At 39.2% G+C, this 25207-nt stretch overlaps 1 protein-coding gene across 2 annotated transcripts in view; it reads right to left on the bottom strand.

Moving 5' to 3' along the window:
• ADGRD1 (adhesion G protein-coupled receptor D1) overlaps positions 1–25207 on the bottom strand; it is an 827296-nt gene that overhangs the window by 743822 nt on the left and 58267 nt on the right. Inside the window, exons 3-4 of one of the 2 annotated variants that reach the window (XM_089653751.1) lie at positions 21987–22106; positions 12973–13068 (exon numbers count right to left, since the gene is read on the bottom strand). In XM_089653751.1, coding sequence (XP_089509877.1) covers positions 12973–13068; positions 21987–22106 — 216 coding nt within the window. The remainder of the gene's footprint in view (positions 1–12972; positions 13069–21986; positions 22107–25207) is intronic. The other variant, XM_089653752.1, reaches the window with a different exon arrangement.

Genomic DNA, 25207 nt, shown 5'->3' with positions numbered 1-25207 from the left:
TCTTGATCGTAGGTCTTCTGAGAGCTCTTTTCTGCGAGGCATGGTTCACATCAGACAGTGCTTCTTGAAACCAGTAAACCCAAAACAGGTGTGTGTTTTTTAAGGGCAGGACAGCTGTCAGCAACACATCCAATATCATCACACTGATTGGAGTCAAGGTTGGCTCACTCCTGGCTCCAATTAGCTCTGGGAGAAGTCATGCAGCTAGGGCCTCACATACTTTTTCCTCCCTGCACTGTGAATGTTTACATGTTATGTGCAATTAAACCATGGCAACATCTAATGTTTGTGTAGTATTATGTTCAGCAGACTGTGTTCTTCTATTGTTGTGACTTAGATGACGTTCAGAGCACATTTTATGCCCAATTCATGCAAAACTCCACGTAATCCCAAGGGGTTCACATACTTTTTCTTGCAACTGTACTTGCTTCAGTTCATAGCACTTGGTATGCTCCTGTCTGCTCTCTCCTTCCGCTATCTATATGAGTTTATCCAGACACCAGGCAATCCAGGGAAATGGTCCAGCCCCCACCTCCAGCACACAGCTAGTGATTGACAGCCTCAGATATGCATGTTTCCCTATGAGAATGTGTAGAGGGGGGTGTCCTTCCACTCAAGTCTCAGATTACCCTCAGCTCTGTGCTGTGCAGTGCATGACATCAGGTCTTCACCCTCCTGCTTCCTGGTAGCTGAGAAAAACCCTTTGATTGGTATACTCTGGAAGGCTGTAGAGAGAGAGGGCTGCAGATAAACAGGAACAACGTATGTAGGATGATTTAATTCATCACTGTGTATCACCTGAGGCTAGTCACTTCAGTGGAATAATATAAGGGTTTATTTTCACTTTAAGACAGCGACAACTTAAAATGTACATACTTATAGGATTACTTTAGGGGCTAGAGTAATTTTATAGGTTCAGATAGAGGTAGTTGTCAGATAACGCTAGTGTGTGTTAGTATGAAGCCTAGTACACAGATCAGCAAATTGTACAAAAATTACCACTTTCACAGCGATCGTACACTTATCTGATTGTTAGTACACAGCTTTCGTCTGCAATTATTCGAAGGGACAAACATGAAACTTTTTCCCATACGATACCAGATCGTACAATTTTCATTTAATCAGTGCAGTTTTCATCCAAAAATACAATACAAATACAATACCATACATTACGTAATTTTAGTAACCTCTTCATTTTCGATGATGAAATTAGCATGCGAAAAAACAGACAATCATTCCTCTGATATTCTCATCGTGTGTATGGCCCCATGTGCACAGGACATTTCTGAACGATGGAAACTGACTACTGAAAAACGTAGGTTAAAAACCGTCTGTTTAGCTGAGTTTGCATAACGCGATTATGCGTGTTATGTGCGTTTGTGTTTATAAGCTTTTTTTAAAGATAAGCACAGGAGAACCTCCCAAATGCCCAGAATCCACTGAAAAGTGGTAAATTATTCACTATTTCAGACTGTTTCAGAGAAATACACACAGTAGAAGCAGAGAGAGCAAGTGGTGTTGAGATAATTAGGTGTGAGTTGCTCATTAACATTTCTTTTGTTTCCAAGGGTAGGAAAGGTGTCTCATTAAGGTCACCTGGCAGGGGGTCTTCATGAAGAATTTGAGGTGTGAATGTGCATTAACATATCTTTTGTTTCCATGGATGGGAGAGTTCTGAGGTGTGATTGGTCATTACAATGTGTGACCAGCTTGGTAGGAACATCCTGTGTTAAGTGTTTTGTTCATCTGAGCACCTTGAAAACTCTTTGCATGCATTTTTCATGATGAAAAAAAGGCTTTGGACAGCATTGGGAACTGGAAGAGTTAAAAAACATTTCAAATGCAAATGCTTGTAAACGCGATTTGCAGTGATTGGACGCGTTAAGCCGCATTTACAAGCATTTTGCGTTTGAAATGCTGATAAAATCGACGTTTGAACGCAAGTTTGTTGTGTTCAAAAAAATGACTGTAAACTCAACTGCCTGTAAACGACTGTAAACAAAGATGTGTACATGTACACATAGGAAAACATTAGGGAGAGTTCAGGGACTGCTGAAAAAAACGCTGAACAGTTCCTAAAAGTGAGTTTATCAGCTGCAGTGTTCATGAGCCCTATGGGGCTTAAGGGACTTTATTCAGTTTAGGGATACTTAGGGGAAAGTAATCTTCACTGGATTACTAGCACTGGATAAAATGTATTGGTCATGTGATATCTTCTAATTGACTGATACAACTCTTCAGCAAAACTCACATTACCAGATACCTAGGCTTCTGGTTATGTAGACAGCACTGGATGGAACCTGGAGCAGCACTTTTTCCAGGAAAGATAAGCATTTGAGTTCTATTGTTATTTATCCTTCCCAGCAAGTCTGCTAATACAGCTTTACATGAATATTTAAGTACAGGTTTATAGAAACCTCAAAGGCTAAACACATGTCACGCTTGCACATGCGATAATCCTGTACTTCTGTACAAGGATTTATTTATTTTTGTAATAATATTAGCTCATAATGCTGTATTTAGTAACCTCATTGATCTGCAGGCTGAATGGTTTATTACCATTCCATGGCTTGCCACAGATTAAAGGAATTTTATGCAACTGTTTTGTAAGGGTTCTAAATATCTACCTAGAGAATAACAGATATTTTGAATATGTAACTCATTATTAGGAAAGACTATAAGAAGCAGAGGCACTGTTGTTCTGGCACCCAGTTACCCTAACAGCAGGTTTGGGTTTACTTTAAAAAAGTTTTTAAGCTGCCATAGATGGATCGAAAATCATTTGATTCAACAGGGACCCGTCGAATGGTTGTGGTCATGTGTACTGCTATATGCACACTACAAATTCCATAGTCCATCTAGGAAGTGAGCAAGAGAGAGAGGCTATGCCCCTACATAGATGTAGAATGAAAGTAGCCATCCTCTAACAGGAAATCAAATCACAGCTGCAAAAGAAAAGGAATATGGAGGTTTGGAGGAGAGCAATAGAAGGCACTTTCTTGAAATAAGAATTTTTAATTGAACAGAAATTATTTAGAGTTTTTTTAAAGAGTATAGTGTTACTTTAAGTAAGAAGGACTCTGCCCCAGAAGAAACGTCAAAATGGAAATCATCGGCTTAAGTGTAAAGGCCAAGTGTTCCCTGTATGGGCTGATATTATTTTTGGTGGTCTGATGACAAATGCCTCTTCAGTTTTTTTTTATTAAAAGGTCAGTCCACCCGATAATAGTATTATATGATGAGTAGCTTGGTGAATGGGTGAAAATGGACAGTACTGGGAACACAGGTGAAGATATCTTGTCATCAGGGACCCTTAGAAGCAAATAAGTCATTGCCAGCATCTATTGGAAACTAAAAAAGACCCTTTCAAATAGCAGTGCCACTAGTACATTGAATATTGGCTTACTCACAAGTAACTGTGTTCAATTTGAAAATGATTGGATAAGCAAGCTACTATAATCCCAAGAAATGCAACATGTTTCAATATCACTGTTTTATTCAGAAGACCAGATAATAGATCGAAGACCTATGAATTTTTAGAATGAAATGTAGCCAGGTGCTTGGCTATGAATGGAGAGCGAGAGAAACACTGGCTGCAGCTGCTCTATGTGGCTGCTGCCCTACAGTGCTGAACTAGTTAACAGCTATATCAGCAAGAAGAGGGAGCTGCTGAGCAGGAAGAGTTCAATAGACTGAGTCAGGCAAGAACTGCACTGTGGAAATTGTAGCCCAGAGGTGAGAGACTCTACTGTAACCAAGAGCTGAAGGTTTTCTCAAGCTTTACAGGACACAGCTTCTTCTTGCCATAAAGTAAATCAGTGAATGCACCATCACTGCTACATATCGGCAGCCTGAGCAGGATCCAGAGTGTTGAGTCCAGGTGTGGAGTCACTGCGGAGCAGAGCAGAGAATGGTCTAATCGTTGTGTGTGACTGGTTGGTAAGCTGCAATATTGATGGAACTGGTGAGCTGCTGTGTGGGGATTTACTGCCTGCTGCAGGAGAAAAAAATGGAGCTATTTAGGGACTGATAATACAGCTATCTAGTAGCCCTATTGTTCAAACCCGCCTCATTAAAATAAATACACCACCCTTTTAATTGGTTGATTGACCAATAATGAGTAGCCCTATTGTTGCTTGCAGGACTGACTGGGACAATTCTCATGTGCACCAATGGTACAACTGGGCCCCAGTAGCAGCAGGTTGATGAGTTAGGACTAAATACTGTCCCTTTTAAAACTGCCACACAAATACCGTTACCTATTGCTTATACTAAGAGGTACCTCTCATGGGATATTGCACCATATTCTAGCCATTCTCCTAGAGTACACTCTAGACTATTTATAGTATTATTATATATATTGTGGTTAATGTTTATATGCAGCGTTTACTACTGACATTGCTGATTTAAGTGTTGATTTCAGTCAAGTGGTACATTCTAAGTTACCTTGGCATAGTGATTATACTGTCTATACTGTGTCTGAACCTACCTTCTGTGTGTTCATTTATGCTTGACCCACCATTTATTCTAACCCATACCAATACATTAATACTAAACTTTCTTGTGTATGTTATCTGGTGCTAATACACAGCCAAGTTAAAGTTATCTATATTAGTGTTCTTATACGTTCTTGCAGTAACTTTCATTCAACCAGGTGTGTCATAGGGGCTGAAAGTGTTAATTACCAAGTGGCACCTTTAGGGATAGCGCTACATAAATATTAGAGAAGACAAGAAGGTATTCAAAACCAAAGCTGTATTAATGCAAATGAGTAATATCTTAAAATTCAAATATATAATCTAATTATATTAACTCAGTAGCACAGTAAACGATATGTTAATTTCTGTAATATAAATCTTTGGTGCTTGTATTTCATACCATGGCAATTGCCATATGGATGAAGTGAAAACTGACCTGTGTGTAATTAAGGCACCCATTTTATACAATTTTCTGTTAGAATGACGCTAAGCAGTGTATACAGACATCCTGGCTAAGAACTGACAGCCTGGGTTTCATCACCTTTGATCATGAGTTTCTGCACTTGTCAACTGTTAGCTTGGTGTCCCGATGTTAATGTTAGATGTTATGTTAATGCAAGTTTTTAGCAAGCTATGTAAGGTTATGCATGGCAGTGAATCTTAACGGAGATTTTTTTTTCACTCCTTAAAAAAAGAGTATATCAATTTAACCTGCTTCAGGCCTAAATTAGTCAAAAGTAGATTAATTTGATCAATGCTATATTAAAAGTGTGAAAAAATATGTTCTTTATTGCAAATAAATGGTTTAATATTCATTTTTATCAGCAAAGTCAACCTAGAGTGTGATCTGTGAACACATAATTAATAGGCTAGTTTCAACTAACTTATGAAACTTGTATAAGCAATAAGCAGTATCATATAAGGGCCCAGAGTGGACAGCAAACCTTAATGCTAGGCCAAGATTAAGTAGGCAGGGAGTGAATTATTGACATACAGTACTAACAAATCCATCCAATTTCTAATCAGGTTCACAGCTGTTCTGTAGAGGCTGGCAGTCTGACAACTACTCCTGTAGGAGTAGTTGTCAGAGTGTAGGTACACATCGCATCTTGTCACCATGAGCTTTAATCCTTTTGTGCAGTCCCAAAATATTTCCAAAAGATCCCTCTACCCTTCAGATGCTTATCACTATATAGGCTCCATACAAAGGCTTTCATTATAAACACTTTAATTCTTGGGCATCAACATTGACAAGCCATTTTCTAAAGGGTGAGTATACAGTAATGTATGAAATGACTTTCACATTTTTATATGCCTGCACTTCCATATTTTTGCTATTTAAATAAATGTGGAAGTTTGTTTATATATGTTTATTAATAATAATAATAATAATAATATTTTGTAACTGTTTGAAGTACAATTCCTGCATTAATATCCCTTTAAATACTGTAGTTCGTTTGGACCAAGCTGGCACAGACAAACTATTCTAAAGTGGCCACTGGGTGTACTTAAATATAGAATTAGTTAAAAAATTAAGCAGTGCTGTGTTCCAATAGCAGTATGGGAAATTTCCTGAATGGCGGAGAAGCACTCAGCTCAACTCTCTTTAATTACAATAGCAGACAACAAGTCACCCATACTGCTGCCCAGGCAAACACAGTGCCAATTACTGTATGTAGCTGATACTACTACTGTATATTACAGGGCACACAAAGGTTGCATTGTTTTGTAATGCACATAGTTTATTTGCATGATTTTATATTCTAATGTGTGTCAGTAGAAATCCAGGAATCAACAAAGAGCACAAAGACTTCCCAACAAGAAGAGAAAATTATTGTTTAACTTACTATATTAACCCTCTGTAATCTTTGGCAAGTGTTTTTTCTGGGCTATATTTATCACTAGGTATGGTAGATACATGCCTTTAAGTTCCAATCTGACAAGGTAGCCAGAATTCATGGGGACCTGGTCTCTTGTAGAAAGGGGCTGGTACTCTGTGTACCTGCCCTTCTGACCTGGAGTAGCTCCCCCATAGTATGTATGGGAGAGGGACATTAGAGAATGGTTGGAAATGGAGATAGCAGACAAATGCCTCCCACTGAGGATTTTATTGCTGGTGTGTGAGTACCACAATACCTCCTGCTTACACCCTAAACTGGTAACAGCTGCTTTATACTAGACCCCATCTAGTATCAATTAGTTATGAATATGGACTAAGATTTTGCTGATTCTTAATTTGTTCTATGCCAATTTTATGGAAAAGTATTCTTTGCCAACTATGGTGTCTGTTATTTTTATTTTAATAAAGCAAGTTATTTTGCAAGAGTTCATGCCTCCATGTGATTTGTGTTGCCTCACTGATTTTCAAAGATGACCTGAAGCATGCATATTTTGGGCTAGTTTTGCCAGTACTCAGTGCAGACAATTTCATTCTTCCCCAAGGTCAAGGGAAGGGTTTCCAATTAATCTTTTCCATTTGCAGCAGACTCTTCAGTGCTCATATATGCATTGTGTACAGGATGCACAGTATATTCCCTATGCACTAAAGGGACAATTTGATTGCCTGGAAAGGGAACACAGAGACCTGTACAATAGGTTTGTTTGGGACTTTCTACAAGTGCCCAAAGTTTATATCCGTGAGTCAAACCCGACTTACCAGCAATCCCAGTGCTGTGATGAACTTACTGTAGCCTTGGGAAACACATTTGCAAAGCACAGATAGTACTGGTGGGGCCTACATGACCATAGTGATCCTCTAAGTTTAACACCATAACCCTTTTATCGAAAAGCTTGTTCTGATCCTTGGCCCCCTATGTTAGAGAGACTATCTGTATCCTTGACTGTTTCATTAACTTGTATATGCTTGTTTTAAGCCAGTTATTATGCTTAAATAATAGTACCTTGGACATTATTTTCAGCTCCTGATGTTTAGGGTTGCAGTACTTACCATGGCACATGGGTATGCTGTGGTTTAGTGGGAGGGAATGTAGAAGTGGGTTGGTGCCCATTTACTTTATGTACTCACACTGAAGGCATGGAGTAGCTCCCTCATAGTATTTAAGGGATGGGAAGGGCATTAGAGGGTGACTGGAGCTGGAGACAGAGCCTGATTAACATGCAGTTGCTACAGTTGGGGTGGTTCTCCCTTAGAGGTAAGTCAGCCTTAAGGTTTAGGGCCTGAACATGGGGGACTTTATTGTGAATTTGTGAGTACCACAATACCTCCACCTTACACCTTAAAGTTGGAATAGTTGTTTAATACTACACCCCCATCCAGGACCGATTATTACAAATGTTGGCTAAAATTTGTTTATTCTTAATCTGTTCTATTCCATGTACAGTTGTGTTCAAAATAATAGCAGTGTGTTGAAAAAAGTGAATAAAGCTCAAAATCCTCCTAATAGCTTTTATTTCCATGCACACAAATGCATTGGGAGCACTACAGATTCTATTCCAAATCAAAACATGAAGAAAAATATATCAAATTAGTTGTTCTTCTTAACAAAATTAAGAAAAGAGAATATTAGACTGTTCAAAAAAATAGCAGTGTTTGTATTCTTCTTTACAAACTCAAACATTCACTATATAAACTGAAAAATGTTTGAAGATTTTGCTTTCCTTTGAATCACTTAATTAATATTTAGTTGTATAAGCACTGTTTCTGAGAACTGCTGTACATCTGTGTTGCATGGAGTCAACCAACGTCTGGCACCTGTGAATAGGTATTCCAGCTCAGGATGATTGGACTACATTCCACAGTTCTCTATTTCTTGGTTTTGCCTCAGAAACTGCATTTTTGATGTCACCCCACAGGTTTTCTATTGGATTAAGATCCGGGGATTGTGCTGGCCACTCCATAACATCAATCCTGTTGGTCTGGAACCAAGATATTGCCCGTTTACTGGTGTGTTTGGGGTCGTTGTCTTGTTGGAACACCCATTTCAAGGGCATTTCCTCTTCAGCATAAGGCAGCATGACCTCTTCAAGTATTCTGATGTATTCAAACTGATCCATGATCCCTGGTATGCCATAAATAGGCCCAACACCGTAGTATGAGAAACATCCCCATATCATGATGCTTGCGCAACCATGCTTCACTGTCTTCACAGTGTACTGTGGCTTGAATTCAGTGTTTGGGGGTCGTCTGACAAACTGTCTCCGGCCACTAGACCGAAAAAGAACAATCTTACTTTCATCAGTCCACAAAATGTTGCGCCATTTCTCTTTAGGCCAGTCAATGTGCTCTTTGGCAAATTCTAACCTCTTCAGCACAGGTCTTTTTTTCAACAGTGGGACTTTGTGGGGGCTTCTTGCAGATAGCTTGGCTTCACATAGGCGTCTTCTAATTGTAACAGTACTCACAGGTAACTTTAGACCTTCTTTGATCTTCCTGGAGCTGATTGTTGGCTGAGTCCTTGTTATTTTGGCTATTCTTATATCCATTCGAATGGTAGTTTTTCGCTTTCTACCATGTCTTTCAGGTTTTGGTTGCCATTTTAAAGCATTTGCAATCATTTTAGCTGAGCAGCCTATCATTTTCTGCACTTCTTTATATGTTTTCCCCTCTCCAATCAACTTTTTAATCAAGGTACGCTGTTCTTCTGAACAATGTCTGGAACAACCCATTTTCCTCAGAATTTCAGAGAGAAATGTGCTGTAACCAGCATGTACAACATTTGCTGCCTTCCTTCCTTAAGGGCAATAATTGCCACCTGTTTTTCAAAGAATGAATGAATTCACTAATAGAACTCCACACTGCTATTATTTTGAACATGCCCCTTTCAATTAGTGATTCAATTACACAGAATCAGCAGCATGCATGTCATGACTGTTGGGTCTGTTGGATTTCTATTACTCTGCTACACCTGCTAGTAAATTATTTGCCATGTAGAAATATCATTTCTACCAAAAACAGTGATTGATCAGGTTAGTGATGTCTGACTGCTATTATTTTGAACACAACTGTATATGTAACAAATGCTCATATGCCAAATACGTCTACTTGTTCCATTCCAGTAAAGAAAGTTATGCTGCAACAGTTCATGCCTCTGTGTGATGTGTATTAAAGTCTTAGGCATGTCAAGCAAATTTATTTGCTGTAGGGCTGCAGGCAACTGTTCTAGGATGAAAAAATTCTAATGTAAGGGACTAGAACAGGAACTTGATTATGCATAGCAAATACCTAAGAGGATAAGAGGAAGCAGCCGGTTCTAAGAAAGCAGTGGTCATGGTTGTGTAATGGCAAAGCGGTTGGTGAAGGGTGGTGGCCCATTTCCCCTAACGCACCTTCCTTGTCACCAAGTACCAATTTAGTATGGACTTTTGGTAGGACACAATTCACACCTGCATTGTACCTGGAACCAAGTGTGTGCTGAGGCCCAAGTAGTGCAATTTTCACTACAAATCTATAGGCTCAGTAATGAAGAACTGGCTTATCAACTCCAGTCTCTGCGAGGTCTTACTTGGACCACCTTTTACACTCTTGTATAGGCACTTTATTCATACTTGTACAGAGCACTGTGTGCACTCCTGTCTATTTGTAATAAAAGGAAAAGTGGCAGAAAAGTGTGATGAGGCCTACACTGGAAACAATGATACAAAAACAGTGTTTAAGGCGTAGGCTTTATTTCTAGTGTAGTGAGACACTCATCAAATCCCCCCAATCCTGGGTTTTGTTATTCATACAAATGCATTTCCCTTCAACCCTATTCCACCACTGCCTTTACATCCATTCAACTGACACCCTCCCCCTTTCCATATTTTCCCCTCACCATGGTATTTGACAATTTGACACCCCACCACATTTCCCAACACAGACCCTGAAACTCTCTCTGCCACAACTGACAACCCCCACCACCACTGTGCCTGACACACAGTGGTGTCTCCTCTCCACTCTCTCCACTGCACCTATTCTGCAGCCCCTCCCCCGACCACCACTCCTTTTCTTCTCTACTACTTTTATCACTGGTAAACTGCCACCTCAAAAAAGACCAATGGCAACTGCTCACATCAGATTATGATCTAGAAAAAGGAAAGATGCACATAGGCAGGGCAATTTACAGAGCAATAAAAAAACTCCCCAACACACTTTCCAGTTAGTGAGCACAAACTGCCAATTTAAACTGTTAATATATTAGGTTTTGTTGCATACATTTGCAAATGCTGTAAAAGTAATGCCACTGTGTACTATATGAATTTGGGATATTTACAGTATATAGCAATGCATACATTAAGAGCAGGTATACCTAGGAGGTAGACCCTTTCACCGTAAAGGTACAGTAACACACTCTGTAGACTGTTCTATAGGTGGTGTTAAAGGTGCTAGATTTTGTGTGCCAATAAGCTTCTAAAATGTAATTTAGGTACTGGTTTTTATGTTAGTATTTTACTTAAACAACTCTTTAAGGCATACCGTTCTCGACTGCCTTTAGCTCTCAAACAATTAATTTCAGGGAATTAACAGATTTGAATAATTCATAAAAATGTTTGCTTTTTTTCGTATTTAATACCAATAGAAATAATCAAAATGACAAAAAAAACTTGCAGATAAGTCTACGGATTTTCCAGAGCTGTAGAATCATGAGGAGTTCATGTAATAGATATTATAAGTGACAATCAGATAATATATGGACTGATCCTTTCAGAAAATACATCCTTCTACAGCTCACATTACGAATGGCCACTTACTAAAATGTAATTCGACTGAAATACTGTTTAATACTAAAAGAATCACACTTCATGGGCTCCTGAACCAAGATTTTGAAAGCACTGTTTTTCATGTTGATGACTTCTGTAATTATATAATGAATCCAGCACATCTATGACTACATATTTCAAAACAGTGTAGATCTCTGGAGCACTATAAACATAAAACATTATAATTAAAGAAATGCTTGCCCAAGGGGTACTGTACGTGAAAATATTTATACAAACAGGACCTTTGTCTTCAAGGAAAGCTTCCCTTGTTTCTGGGCTAACAGCAGGTTTAAGCTTAGAGAGAATATATTTGTACCACAGACTAGATTGTGTAGGTGTTAGTAGAAGGAAATGCCACTATTTTTTTTTTTTGCAATTAATATTGTGGTATATTATTTATAATTACAGTCATTTTAATTTAGTTTTAAATGGGTTATTTACTTGTGGGTTATTATTTGCCTCCTGAAAAACCCTAGTGATCAAATATCTGATCGCTACTAGTTCACCCAAGTCCTACTCAATATTTTAATTATGTACCTCTTTGAAGAATACAGTGAAAGACTCATGACACTCTCATGTGGCTTTTAGTGAATATGGATGGAAAACATGCAGAGAGAAATATATGATATGGCTATTGATTTAGCCAGCTGCTGTCAACTCAAAAATCTATGCTATGTCCAACCTTTATACCTGTCTGGTGGCTGGTGAGTTTATTCTAATGTAACTTATATCATTATATCATGACAAAGAGATTTTCCCAGTTCTAGTAATTTTTTTGTAATGCCATGCTGTATTTAAAGCTGACGCTTAGCCGAAAAAAATTTCTATAGCTTTTCTGAGCTCATTTACAGTACTTGTAATGAAGTACTATATGTCCCACATCATGCAGGTAGCCGGAATCTGGAGAAATCACTGCAAGGATACCCTGTCCTCTTCCTGGCTCTGAACTTGCAGTGCTGGAGGGGGGTTAATAGCTTCAGGTCTTCAGTGACCCATCCCCTCTTCCCCCTTTGAGAAAGGTTAATTGCTTTCACTGCCTGTAATACAATCTGTGAATGGGGGAGAGCTTGATGAGTCACATAATTCTTTCACCAATGACATATCATGTTACAGGCAGCGAAAGCAATGAAACTATTTTCAATGGAGGAGAAGGGAGGAATGAGTGGGTCTGCGTTGGTAAATTTTTTGAAACAGGTTAACAGAAAACCCAAAGCTATTACCCCTGCAGTTGTGGAATTTCAGAGACGGGAAGGGGATGGGGCATCCCTGCAGTGAAGATTTCTCCAGGATCCAGCTGCCTCTACGATGTGGGACATACTTCATTAAATCACTAAAGTAATAGAAAAAGTTTTTTATTATGGCTGAGGTTTTGCTTTATTTTTATGATTTTGAATGTCACAAGAATACCAAGTATGAGCAGTGAGGCTTAAGGCAATTCTTCTTGGGAATGTATAGAAAAGGATCTGCTCAAAAGAAGAAATGATCTCTGGGTACTTGTAATTTTTTTACATGGTAGATATATAAGATAATACCTGATAAACAGTTATTACTATTATTTTTCCATTTAAAGCAACTTGTATTTTAATGACTATTACAATATATCAAACAATAGTTTACAGAAAAAATGCGCACTTGCCTGAGATGCCTGAAATAATGTTACACATAAGAATTCTTCTACTTTGAAAACGGAAAGTAATAACAATAATAAAAGTATTAAAAAGCATTAGATTGTATTTATTCAAACATTACACACAGGTAGCATGCATACTTGCATGATATATACATGCATAGTCCTCACCTACAGTTGCAGACAAGTTAGAAAAGGCAGAGTCATTGCTATGGACAGAGGAAGAATTATGGTAAGGGAGCACAATGTAATTGTGGATGATGACAGCTGGAATGGATAAAAGACAAACAAAATCACACATGGTAAACAAATACAACATATACTTTATTTCTCTCAACAAAGCATAAAATAGGAATATTATATGGCACTGAGGCAGATATTAATCCAAACAAGTTCAGTTTTAACTTCCATCAAATTTTAAAGGCTGCCATCCCTTAACTAGCTGGAGATTACCCAATAGTCATATATTTTGGGGGACAAACTGCTGATGCTACATTGCAATTAGTAACATTACAGAGGATGTCATGGTGTTTTAGCTTCATTAGATAAACAGATTTATTTTTTTTACTTCCATCAAAACAGGTTAATCAGACTCTTACCTTAACAGGTCTACCTGTAGGAGAATATGATGACATCAATTATTTTTCTACAGTGCCTTGTAAAGTCATGTGAAACATGGAACAATAAGAGTTTGATTTCTGCCAGTTACTTACCATGAGCTTAGCTAATCCTACTACCTGAGCACTGAAGGTAGCAACTAATCTAACTGGAAAATTCCATATTTTCAGCAGTCTTTTTTGTTGAGAGATATAAAGCTGAATAGCAATGATCTCACAAGACACAATATAAAATGATGGTGGTGTATGACCATGAATTATGGAAGCCAGACTCACAAGGTGCATTGATTATAGGGAATGAAATAAGAACAAAAAAAGCACACAGAAATGCATAAATGAAGTTACTAGCTCTATTAATATAATCCATACTTTTGTACTTTGTCAAGATCATCTTTACTTACCAACTTTTATAGATTTCGTAGGATCAAGTATAGTAATGTATGTAATGCTACAGTGACACCTCTTCATTTTGGTGCCTTGTGGTTGCTGTACGTAAAGGCAACTTTGCTTACCTCTTTAGTTTGTGGTTTCCATCAAAATTCACTTGAATATTAGTAAAGCTTTTACAATGCACCACACCAAAACTGCACCATATATAAAACCACAGAGGTGTGAATGTAGCATAAGACTGAGGACCACAGACAGAACATTTTTTTAAAGTAGAGTGAATTGTTTGGAACTCTCCAAGGTTTTTATTATTGTGTTCATACCTGTTAGGGAGAGTTCCCCTCACTTCCTGTCATGTATACCCTTTTGTATAGGATAGGAATTGAGGTTGGATTTTACCTATGGGGGCACAGACAGCTACACTATATGGCTAAAAATTTATGGTCACCTGGCCATCACATCTATATGAGCTTTGTTCAACATTCTATTCCAAACTATGGTCAATAATATGGATTTGGCCCCCTTTAGTAGATATAACTATATCCAATCCACTCTTTTGGAAAGGCTTTCTAAATAGGTTTTTGTGTTTCTGGGCATTTTTGCCCATTTAGGCAGAAGGGTGTGAGGTCAGGTGCTGTCGGACAAGAACACCAGGCTCGCAATTAGCATTGCAATTCATCCCAGTGGTGTTCAATATGATTTCAAATGGTTGTAAAGGCAGAACATGTTTACCTTAAAGTGATATTAAAGGTATAAATGTTTAAAAAAAAACACATTTCATACTTACCTACTCTGCATTGGTTTTGCACAGAGCAGCCCTGATCCTCCTCTTCTCGGGTCCCCCGCAGGCGTGCTTGGCTTCAACCTCCTGCTGAGTGTCCCCAGAGTAAGCCGCTTGCTCTGGGGCACTTGTGAGTGCCGCCTCTGTGTGTCCATAAGACACATAGAACAGGCTCGATCCCACCCCTGGCTTCCTCCCCACTGGCTGTGATTATTAGCAGCGGGAGCCATTGGCTGTGTGTATCAGTCAATGAGGAGAGAACCAAAGCTCCCATGCACAGTGCTGAATCATTTTTAGTTTCAGGTAAGTAGTGGGCTGTGGGAGGAGCTGCACACTGAAGGTTTTTTACCTTCATGGAATGCATGAAGGTAACAAACCTTCAGCCTTTAGAACCACTTTAAAGTAAAACTTTAGTCAGAAAATTAAGTCTTGCTAGATCACTTCAATTCTACATTTTTTGGCACTGTACTGAAAATGTAAAGGCCAACCTGCTGACAATGTAAAGATTTACTGCTGTTCAGGGGCTCTGGGCTGCAGCAAAATGGCAGCCTTCATACAGTGCCAAAAAATGATGGAGGTAATTTACAGCACACACTAATTTTGGTAGCATAATGATTAACATGGAATGTATGTTCCTTGCTTAAAAACATTCATTTTTGAATTAAGTTGTTTTGGGTAAAGTTCTGCTTTAATACATTCCCTGCATTAAGGTAATAAATGTTCCAGTATTTGTATCGCCTCCTCACCCTTCCTAATACTTACCTGATCCCTCTCTCAATCCAGTACTGTACCCATCTACAGTGGCACTGGTCTCTCTCTCTCCTCACAGGACACAGAGGCAACAGTGGAACCATTAGCTCCTGCTTCTGTCATTCAAATCCAGTGAGAAGGGAGCAGGGTGGAGCCATGCTGTGCTGTGTGTGGATATAGGCACACATAGCCTGGCCTGGGAGTTAGCCTACACGTGTGCCCCCCATAGCAAGTGGCTTCCTATAGTGGCATACGCAGAAGAGAAGGAGCCATGAGTGTCGGCTGGGAACCCCAGAAGGGGAGGTTCAGGGATGCTCTGTGCAAAACCACTGCACAGAGCAGGTATGTATAAACCTGTTTGTTATTTTACAAAAATAGCCTTTTCAACCTCTTTAAGTCTTTCAAGTTCCTCCACACCAAACTGATTAAACCATGCCTTTAGAGAGCTGGCTTTGTGCACAAGGGAACAGTCATGCTGGAACAGAAAAGGACCTTACCCACACTTTTGCCAAAAGGACGTAAGAAAACAATTGTGGATCAGTGGTTAGCACTTCTGTCTTGTAGCAGAAAAATTGGCAAAACAGTTGGATGTAGTGTGTGTGTGCAGGAACTGATGTGCTGTGTATATTTTCAGCTCTATGTCAGTATCTGTGATAATAAATAAAATGTCTTTGCTCTAGCATTACCACTACCTTTCACTGGAAACACCCGAACTCAGTCATTGAAGGGGTGTTCAAATTCTTTTGGTCATATAAGTGGGTGTGATGGTCAATTGTCCACAAACATTTGATCGTATAGTGCATATAAACCTACATTATTAGACATTCTAACCCTACCTCACTCTACTTGTAACATTTTTTTCATTGCTACCTGTATGGTTGGAGCTAGGGCCCTCACACACAGGCATTATGATTAGGTCCATCTGAAAAACTGTTTTTCGGGCAGACCTGATCAGAAGCTCCATATAGGCTTATGGACAGGCAGGTGTAAACTGACGTTTGTCTGTTTACACCTGCCTACCTGCACGTCCGTCCAGGCTTAGAATAAAAAAAGGAAAAGGCCTGCATCCCTTTCCATTTTTCTAGACCTAAATGTGACAGATCTGAAGTAGCCCGGTGTAAATGGACAGTGGAGTCTGCTTCCATCTGGCCATACATAGAGCTGTCATTGGTTCATGATACGAGCTGAACAGGCACGGATATAAAAAACCTGACATCTGTCCCATTTTGCTCCAATTCAGCAGGGGATCTGCTCAATGATCCCCTGCTGATTGGAGTGGACTCAGTTCCATGTAAAAGCAGCTGTAATCCTGTCATAAACAACTGGCTGTGCAATCTGTTACAAAACATAATAGTTTTTAAGTAAGCAACCTAAATGTCACTGGTTGTGATTTTTAAAGCAGTTTAATTAACAGTCAGGGGTGGACTGACCATTCGAGCACTTGGGCACTGCCCGAGGGCCCAGGGTCAGTAGGGGGCCCCATGAAATGCCCCTGATACCTTTTTATAGGCTTTTTTGGGTGTGCTTTGAGTTTGGGCAAGGACACAGGGGCCCCATGATCCCCTATTGCCCGGGGGCTCCATGAGTTGTCAGTCCGCCCCTGTTAACAGTACTAGTTTATATTATGATTTAAAATCTACGTAGAGCAGAGACAGTGTGTACTAGGAAAGCAGTTTGACTAACACATACAGCTTCTTGGGATCAGCTGTGATCTCCTATTCCCAAGATACTGTCAGGGCATCTGTGCAGTGTTAAATCAAACACAAGCACCAAAACGACCCATGTAATGTTGGTTATGCAATCATCTCTTGTAAAAACAGTGTTAACTGAGTTTTACTGGCAGGACGCTGCAGTATGTACATCTGATAACTGTCAAAGAAAACTCTGGGATTCCAGAGAAGGCAAAAAAACAAAGCAGATCAAACGTATAATATTATGCATGGCTCCAGGGTAGAGGGATAAAGATGGATAAATACAAGGAAATGGGTTCTGGAATTTAAATTAAATGTCCTCATGTTTTTAGAAATTTACATAATAGAAGTTTATTGCTGGCAATTACCTAATTAATATGTTCTAGAAAAACTAGAGGCATTTAAGAATAACCATGTTTCTGGGATATAATATTGTATAATTTACTCAAGCAGGAACCATAGAAAGTTTTATATTTGTCCATAAAAAAGATATATGAAACCGAAATAAAACAAAAGTAAAAAATATAATTTGAATTATAAAGTGACTGGTTTCTATACATATTAAAAAAAAAAATCTCCCTGTACAGTTTTAACTGCCTCACCACAAGGCATGTGTTTCAAATATCTAAACATATCATGAATATCCAGATGTGCTTCAACAAGATGTACCTCTGCAAACAAGTCTACTTAGTAAATCGAAGCTCTGTGCTAACACTTTATTCTCTATATATTTACTTCATCACTTATGAACACTTTTTTTTTTTTTTCTTGCTTGCTTGATTGCTTTGAACAATGAAATTAATTTAATATAATTATCAAGCCTGGCACTTAATAGTAGTACATATACACATGGTTCTACCAGTCTGGCAGAGGTGGAAATTACAACAGGTTTGCAAGTCATTTAACATTTTCAGCAATCTCTCACAACAATCGGTTCACGTACTGGTCATGTTGTGATAGATAGCAGACATGGGCTCAGTCAGAAAGATTTTGTAGAATAATTGAAAATGTCTGTGAAGCTGTTTTTTGATCATTCAGTTTTCACTGCAAATAAAGTAAATGCAATGTCACAAGAGACAGGATCAACAAAGCAACAGCGCACAATCTACCTAATCTGTGTACTCTATTTAAAATAGAAAATTAACTGCAAATACAATCTATATTAAAAAACTAAGTGCACTAACCACTAATATACTAATAAAAATAAATAAATCCAGTACAAAAATTGTGAAAAAGTCATCCACAACATCTCATTAGTAAATAAAGAAAGAAAATGAATAGATTAAAGAGGAGTTCCGCCTCCCCCCCCCCCCCAAAAAAAAGAAAAATTAAAAGTCAGTAGCTACAAATACTGTAGCTGTGACTTTTAATATTAGGGCACTTTCCTGTCCAGGGATCCAGCGGTGTCCTCACCTTGAGCCGATTCTGCATTCGACTGTTGGGTGCTGGCGCTGCCATCTTGACTATGGGAAACCAGCAGTGAAGCCTTGCAGCTTCACAGCCGGTCTCCTACTGTGCATGTACGAATCTCGCTGCACTTCGTGAATGGGTTGCAGTCCTCTGGGACCTGTGAAATGTCCCAGAGGGCTGCTAGAGGAAGGATGGGAGGCAAACTGGTCAAAACCAGGTAGCTTCCCCCCCAAAAAAAGGTGGCAGCGGAGGGGGGGGGGAGGCAAATAAGCGGAGCTTGCACTTTTGAGTGGAACTCCATTTTAAGTGAAACCAAATGCTTATGTAATAAAAAATATATATAGATAGATAGATAGATAGATAGATAGATAGATAGATAGATAAACTGTGTATGTGTGTATATATATATATATATATATATATATATATATATTACAACAGATCCAAAGCAGTGTTTAAAGGGTGTTCACAGTGCCAAAAGCAGTTGCTGAACTGAAATGTTTCACAGTTGCCAAACTGCAGTGAACACCCTTTGAACAATGGATTAGACCTGTTGTACTTGGGAGATTTGTTTGTCTTGAATTGAGTTGCACAAATATTTTCTGGGACTAATACATTAATACATACACTATATTGCCAAACGTATTGGTCCACCCCTCCAAATCATTGAATTCAGGTGTTCCAATCACAGGTGGCCACAGGTGTAAAAAAGGGCCCCAGGTGTATAAAATCAAGCACCTAGGCATGCAGACTGCTTCTACAAACATTTGTGAAAGAATGGGTCGCTCTCAGGAGCTCAGTGCATTCAAGCGTAGTACCATGATAGGTTGCCACCTGTGTAATAAGTCCATATGTGGAATTTCCTAGCTACTAAATATTCCACGACCAACTATTAGTGGTATTACAACAAAGTGGAAGCAACTGGAAACAACAGCAACTCAGGCAGGAAGTGGTAGAAAACGTAAAATGACAGAGCGGGATCAGCGAATGCTGAAGTGCACAGTGCGCAGACGTCACTAACTGTCTGCAGAATCAATAGCTAAAGACCTCCAAACTTTGTGTGGCCTTCGGATTAGCACAACAACTGTGCGTAGAGAACTTCATAGAATGGGTTTCCATGGCTGAGCAGCTCCAGCCAAGCCTTACATCACCAAGTGCAATGCAAAGTGTCGGATGCTGTGGTGTAAAGCACACCATCACTGGACTCTAGAGCAGTGTAAAGGTATTCTCTGGAGTGACAAATCACGGTTCTCTGTCTGGCAATTTGATGGACCTGTCTGGGTTTGGCGGTTGCCAGGAGAACAGTACTTGCCTGACTGCATTGTGCCAAGTGTAAGGTTTGGTGTTGGTGTTTTTTTTCAGGGGTGGGGCTTGACGCCTTAGTTCCAGTGAAATGAAATCTTAAGGCGTCAGCATACCATGATATTTTGGACAATTTCATGCTCCCAACTTTGTTGGAACAGTTTGGGGATGGCACCTTCCTGTTCCAACATGACTGCGCACCAGTGCACAAAGCAAGGTCCATAAAGACATGGATGAGCGATTTTGAGGTGGAGGAACTTGACTGTCCTGCACAGGGTTCTGACCTCAACCTGATAGAACACCTTTGGCATGAATTAGAGCAGAGAATCAGGCCTTCTCGTCCGACAGCAGTGCCTGACCTCACAAATGCGCTTCTGGAAGAATGGTCAAACATTCCCATGGACACACTCCTAAACCTTGTGAACAGCCTTCCCAGAAAATTTGAAGCTGTCATAGCTTTATAGCTGCAAAGGGTGGGCCAACTCAATATTGAACCCTACATACTAAGACTGAGATGCCATTAAATTTCATCTGCGTGTAAAGGCAGGCATTCCAATACTTTTGGCAATATAGTGTGTGTGTATATATATATATTAATTGTAACAGTGCAGGGCCCTGTCACAGGATAAAAATAGGTAGAAGTGGTCAGGTAATGGACACAGGGTCTGCACATGTCTGGAGTGCAGAACTACGGAGTGTAGATTTTGAGTGGAGAAAACTGCTGTTGCAGGTTTCTCCAGATTTTGATATTTCTGGATGGGGCTCCGTAGCTTGGAGATTTCAAAGTGCCTTGGGAGGGAAGAAATCTCCAATCCATTGTCCAGATTTTGTAGTCAACCAGCAGGGTTTGGGCCCAGGTGCTCATAGCCCTTATAATGATGGTCTACTGAGGGTTGCACGGGGGAGTGGAGTGCAGTTGGAGCAGTGGCTGCCATTGAGAGTTTCTGTGTGAGAAAGATGCTGTGAGCATCAAAAGGGTTCAAGGCTGTGTGCATTAAAGAAGTCCAAGGCTGTGTGCCACGAATAGCCAGTGGTCTGGGAGACCCATATCAGCAGAGGTACTGCTGACCAGCAGTGCTAATAAGGAGTAGCCAGGAGGCTTAACATTTTTCATTTGTATTTACCTTTGGAGAAGAACCCCTGTGTGGGAAAGCTTATTTTGGACTTTTGTGTTTTTGTTTCTTGCCTTTTAATAAAATGGGCTACCAAGCCCCGAAAAAGAGTTTCTGACTAGCATGGACTCACTTGGAAATCATCTACCACTAGAGCTAATCATCCCCCATGTCACAATATATATATACAGTATATATCTTTTTATAATGTAAGCACTTGGTTTTATTTAATCTATTCTTTTTCTTTATTTACTAATGAGATGTTGACACATTTTTATGAGCAAATTTGATATATAGGTGGATGAGTTTTTCACAATTTTTGTACATGATTTTTTTATTTTTATGATTTTTTTAGGGGTAAGCGCACTTAGCTTTCTGATTTAATATGTTGTAGCCTGGGTTCACACTTGTGCGGTGCGGCATATTGCATGTGATTCGCACAGGAACCGCACTGCATTCCTGTGCAAATCACATGCGAATTTTCTGTGGTGCGATTTGAGCTATACATTTTGTATGTCTAAAATTGCATCGCATCCGCACCAAAAATGTGCAGGACCCTTTTTTTGGTCAGCACTAGAATCAGATTGCATGGGTATTCACACCTATGCAATACGATTATACGCACCGCACCGTGTTTTTCTGACCGATTTCTGGGGGGTTGTTAACTTAACATACACACCCGCAGCAGTTCGCATGAATGGGGTGCAATTGTGAAGCGGTGTGGAATTCGCACAGAAAACGCTGCAAATTCTTCACCGCATCAGTGTGAACCCAGGCTTAAGCATGGTATTCAGACTTATTTCAGTGCTGCTGCCAACATTTTGGGTCTGGGCACAGGTAAAATATATATTTTGTAAATAAAATCTATAGTAGGGAATAAATACATTCATATTAGGGGCTACACTTGCAGAACTATTTTATTTTTTTACTGAAATGATCTAAGTTTAGCTCAACTAATAAACCAGGTGTCTTTCTTGGGAAAAGTGTACAAGTCAGTTTCATAATTTGCTTACGAAATCATGTGCTTCAAGTCAATGTAAGCAGCGAACTGAATTTATATAAGTGTATGTGAAGGACATAACATATGAGAAACTTTAGGATGTAAGATGCATATGTATAAAACAGCTGTACATACTTTTGTTGCTGTCATTACCCACAGGACCCATCCTGCCTTCAGTGACCCGGGGAAGCTCACGAATCCCATTAACTACTTCCAAAGGCCAGTAGTGAGATGCTGATTTCAAGACTTGGAAACCTGGATACAGTATGAAAGGAGTAAATATAAGAATTTGTTCTATGGCATATAAAGATTAACAGGCAGAACAAAATAGCAATTATGAGGCACAACATGCAGTAATCTACTGTAACCAATTAGATTTAGCTAGCTAAAGATGAATTCTAAATGGTTTTACAACATAAGGGTTTATGAGTCTAATGCCAAGACATATTTATTTAGGTAACACTTCTCTCATCATAAGAAAATAAAATCATGAATAACAGGATGGACCATATCAAGTTCATTAACACTATAGGACTGATGTACTAGTGAAATGAAGAGCAGTGAGGCCAAACCAATTTACACACTTGGAGCATTGGAATATACAAGTGTCCTGTATTGGAAGCAGATTCAACTGGATTTGATCTCCAGTTCACTTACCTCACAGTATTTTTTAACTTATGTACTTCATTGATTGGAACATGGAGTCATCATTTATTACAATGATACGGTGTATGTTTGTTTTTCTATAATTTAATTTTTTATTAATTTTTAAAGAGCTTGCAACAAACAGAGTTGCATAGAATTGCGAACTAACAAAGAAATAGGCTCATCGATGAGAGGCATATAGGTACATACAATGTCCGTGCATAACAGTGAATTAGCCATCATTTTTAGACAATTCAGTAGGCAAATCGGAAACGGAAAGATCCCACGGTTCCCAAACTGCTTCAAAGATGGGGACAGAGTTTGAATGCAAAGCAGTGAGGTACTCCATTCTTCTAATCTCTGCTATAACCTTCACTAGTTTCGATCGGGTAGGAGGCATAGTAGAAAGCCAATGCATGTGAATGGTTATCCTGGCAGCTGTTAAAACATGGGAGGATAGTTTTCTGGCAAATTTGGAGAGGCCTGGAAAAGGTAGGCCCAGCAAAAAGTGGATGGGCTCAAATGAAATAGGAGCCTATAAAAGTAGCTGCAAAAGGTTAAGGACCTCTCTCCAGAAGGGTGCAATGTGTTGGCAAGTCCAGAAAATATGGAAGAGAGTACCAGTTTCCTCGCCACATCGCCAGCAGATAGGAGAAACACTTGGATTGCGAGCATAGAGAACCTCAGGGGTCTTATACCAAAACATCAGTATTTTATAAGTGTTTTCTTTATATACTACACATATAGAAGATCAAGAGGCTACCTCCTAAATCCTTCTCCATTGATCCAAGGCAATATCACGTTGGAGGATTTGAGGCCATTTGCGCATATTAAGGTGTGTATCAATAGAAAGGGGACAGGTGTCTTGAAGCAGCTTATAAATAGATGAAATTATGCCCCGTTGGTATGGACCAGTACAGTATATGTTTGAAGAACAGGCACACCATGGCCATTTTATCTTTTTTCCACTGGACAAGTGCCTATGATGTTTACATTTGCTGGACAACCAAATGTACAAGGACAATTGTGTTCTTTATTTTGATTTCCCTTCCAATATTCTTTGTTCAGATTGTAATTTCATATATCTGTTACAGGTATCAGGAAGTGTTGTTAAGGTGTGAATATCTCAAACTCTCAAAACGTTTGCAGATTTCTGTCAATAATTCTGGGACCCCAAGGGTATCATATTTGCTTGTAGCAAACTTTAAAGAATGTTACCCCAATATTTCATATTCCTGATATGTGTCTGCTGTACTTTAGCACAACACTGTTGTGTTAAAAAGTATCCTGTTCTCTTTGAATTGATTCCTTTGTGTGAAACCCCTGGTGTTCCTGCCAGTCTCCTTGCTTTCCTATTTCAAGCTGATCACACTAAGCATGAGAGCACATCCATCCCAGTCGGCCATCCCTGATCAGTGTTCTGACTGTGCTGAAATTACAAGCTGCTTGTCCTCCCACAGTCAGACTTGTGCTGACACGACCCTCTGCATAGCCATTCACTAGGAAGCTCAGTGTAGTACTGCATCTGCACCCCTAACTCTGTAAGCCTCTTTTGCAGCTGAGAACAGAGATCATGTGATCACATATAAAAAAGAAAATATTTATAATGCTTTTTGTATATATAAACAACTGTTTTGGATTTCATTTCTATTTTAAACTGAGTTGTTTAACATGGTATGGGCTCATACATATACTTTAATATATTAAAAGTGATATATTATTTTATTGTGGCCCCATATCTTATTCTTCTTTATACCTATTATACAGTCTAAAGAAATGAAGACTGGATAATAGGCACCATAAGATTCCATATGGTACCTTCATTTTTTATCTACCCTCTGTAAAGTGCCACCAGATGCTGTATATCTTTCTGAAAATCAATATTTGCATAGGTTATAGACCTGCATTCCCATGCCCCCTACCTAACAAATCTTGGGCCTGGAAACAGTTTGATTAGACATATTGCTGTCATACATAAAGGGTAATCAGGGGAGAGGACCGTGATCACTATCCCCATATGTAGAAGTTGAAGCAATTTGGTGGGCTTTTGAAATATTACAAAAAGGAAAAGCAAACACCAAGCAATTATTTGTCTTTGTCACTCATTTTTGTAACTTTTATTGGACAATTTTCTACTAATAATTCTTTCTACATAGAAATAAAATTTTAAAAAGAGGTTCTAAACCCTCCTAAAAGGAAGACCAGTGTTACTGACTTGTCATTCTAGAAACATCTATTTTGGAAAAGTTTGATGCCCCTGGTGCTGACTGGAATATACCTACCAGATGATTACTGGGAAGACCAGCTCTACATCTGTCTTCCATAGAAATTATTAAAATGACAGAGAAAGGACCATAATAGATATTTTGGTTCTCTGTACACTGAATATTGCGGGGTATTTATTAAGATGGGAGCAGACAGAATCTGGAGCAGCTGTGCATGGCAATAACTTTCTATCTTGCTGTTTCTAAGCTTAACTGAACAAGCTGAAGCTAGAAACTGGTTGGTTACTATGCACAGCTCCAGATTCTATCTGCTTCAGTTGTAAAAATTCCCTCCATTATGTTCTACATGAAACTATCTCTTTTTAGTTCTGGCAACCATAATAAATGTTAGTATTACTGGGAGCATCATATTACACATGCATTGTTGTTTGCCTTTAAATATTTTGGCCATCCTACCGAGTGCCATCCCATGTCCTTCTACATCCT

This window comes from Staurois parvus, unplaced genomic scaffold (assembly GCF_062004578.1).
Source record: "Staurois parvus isolate SC_StPar_1 unplaced genomic scaffold, SC_StPar_1.0 ptg000719l, whole genome shotgun sequence".
In the NCBI taxonomy this organism is placed as follows: Eukaryota; Metazoa; Chordata; class Amphibia; order Anura; family Ranidae; genus Staurois; species Staurois parvus.
This window is presented reverse-complemented; position numbering and strand designations above follow the sequence as displayed.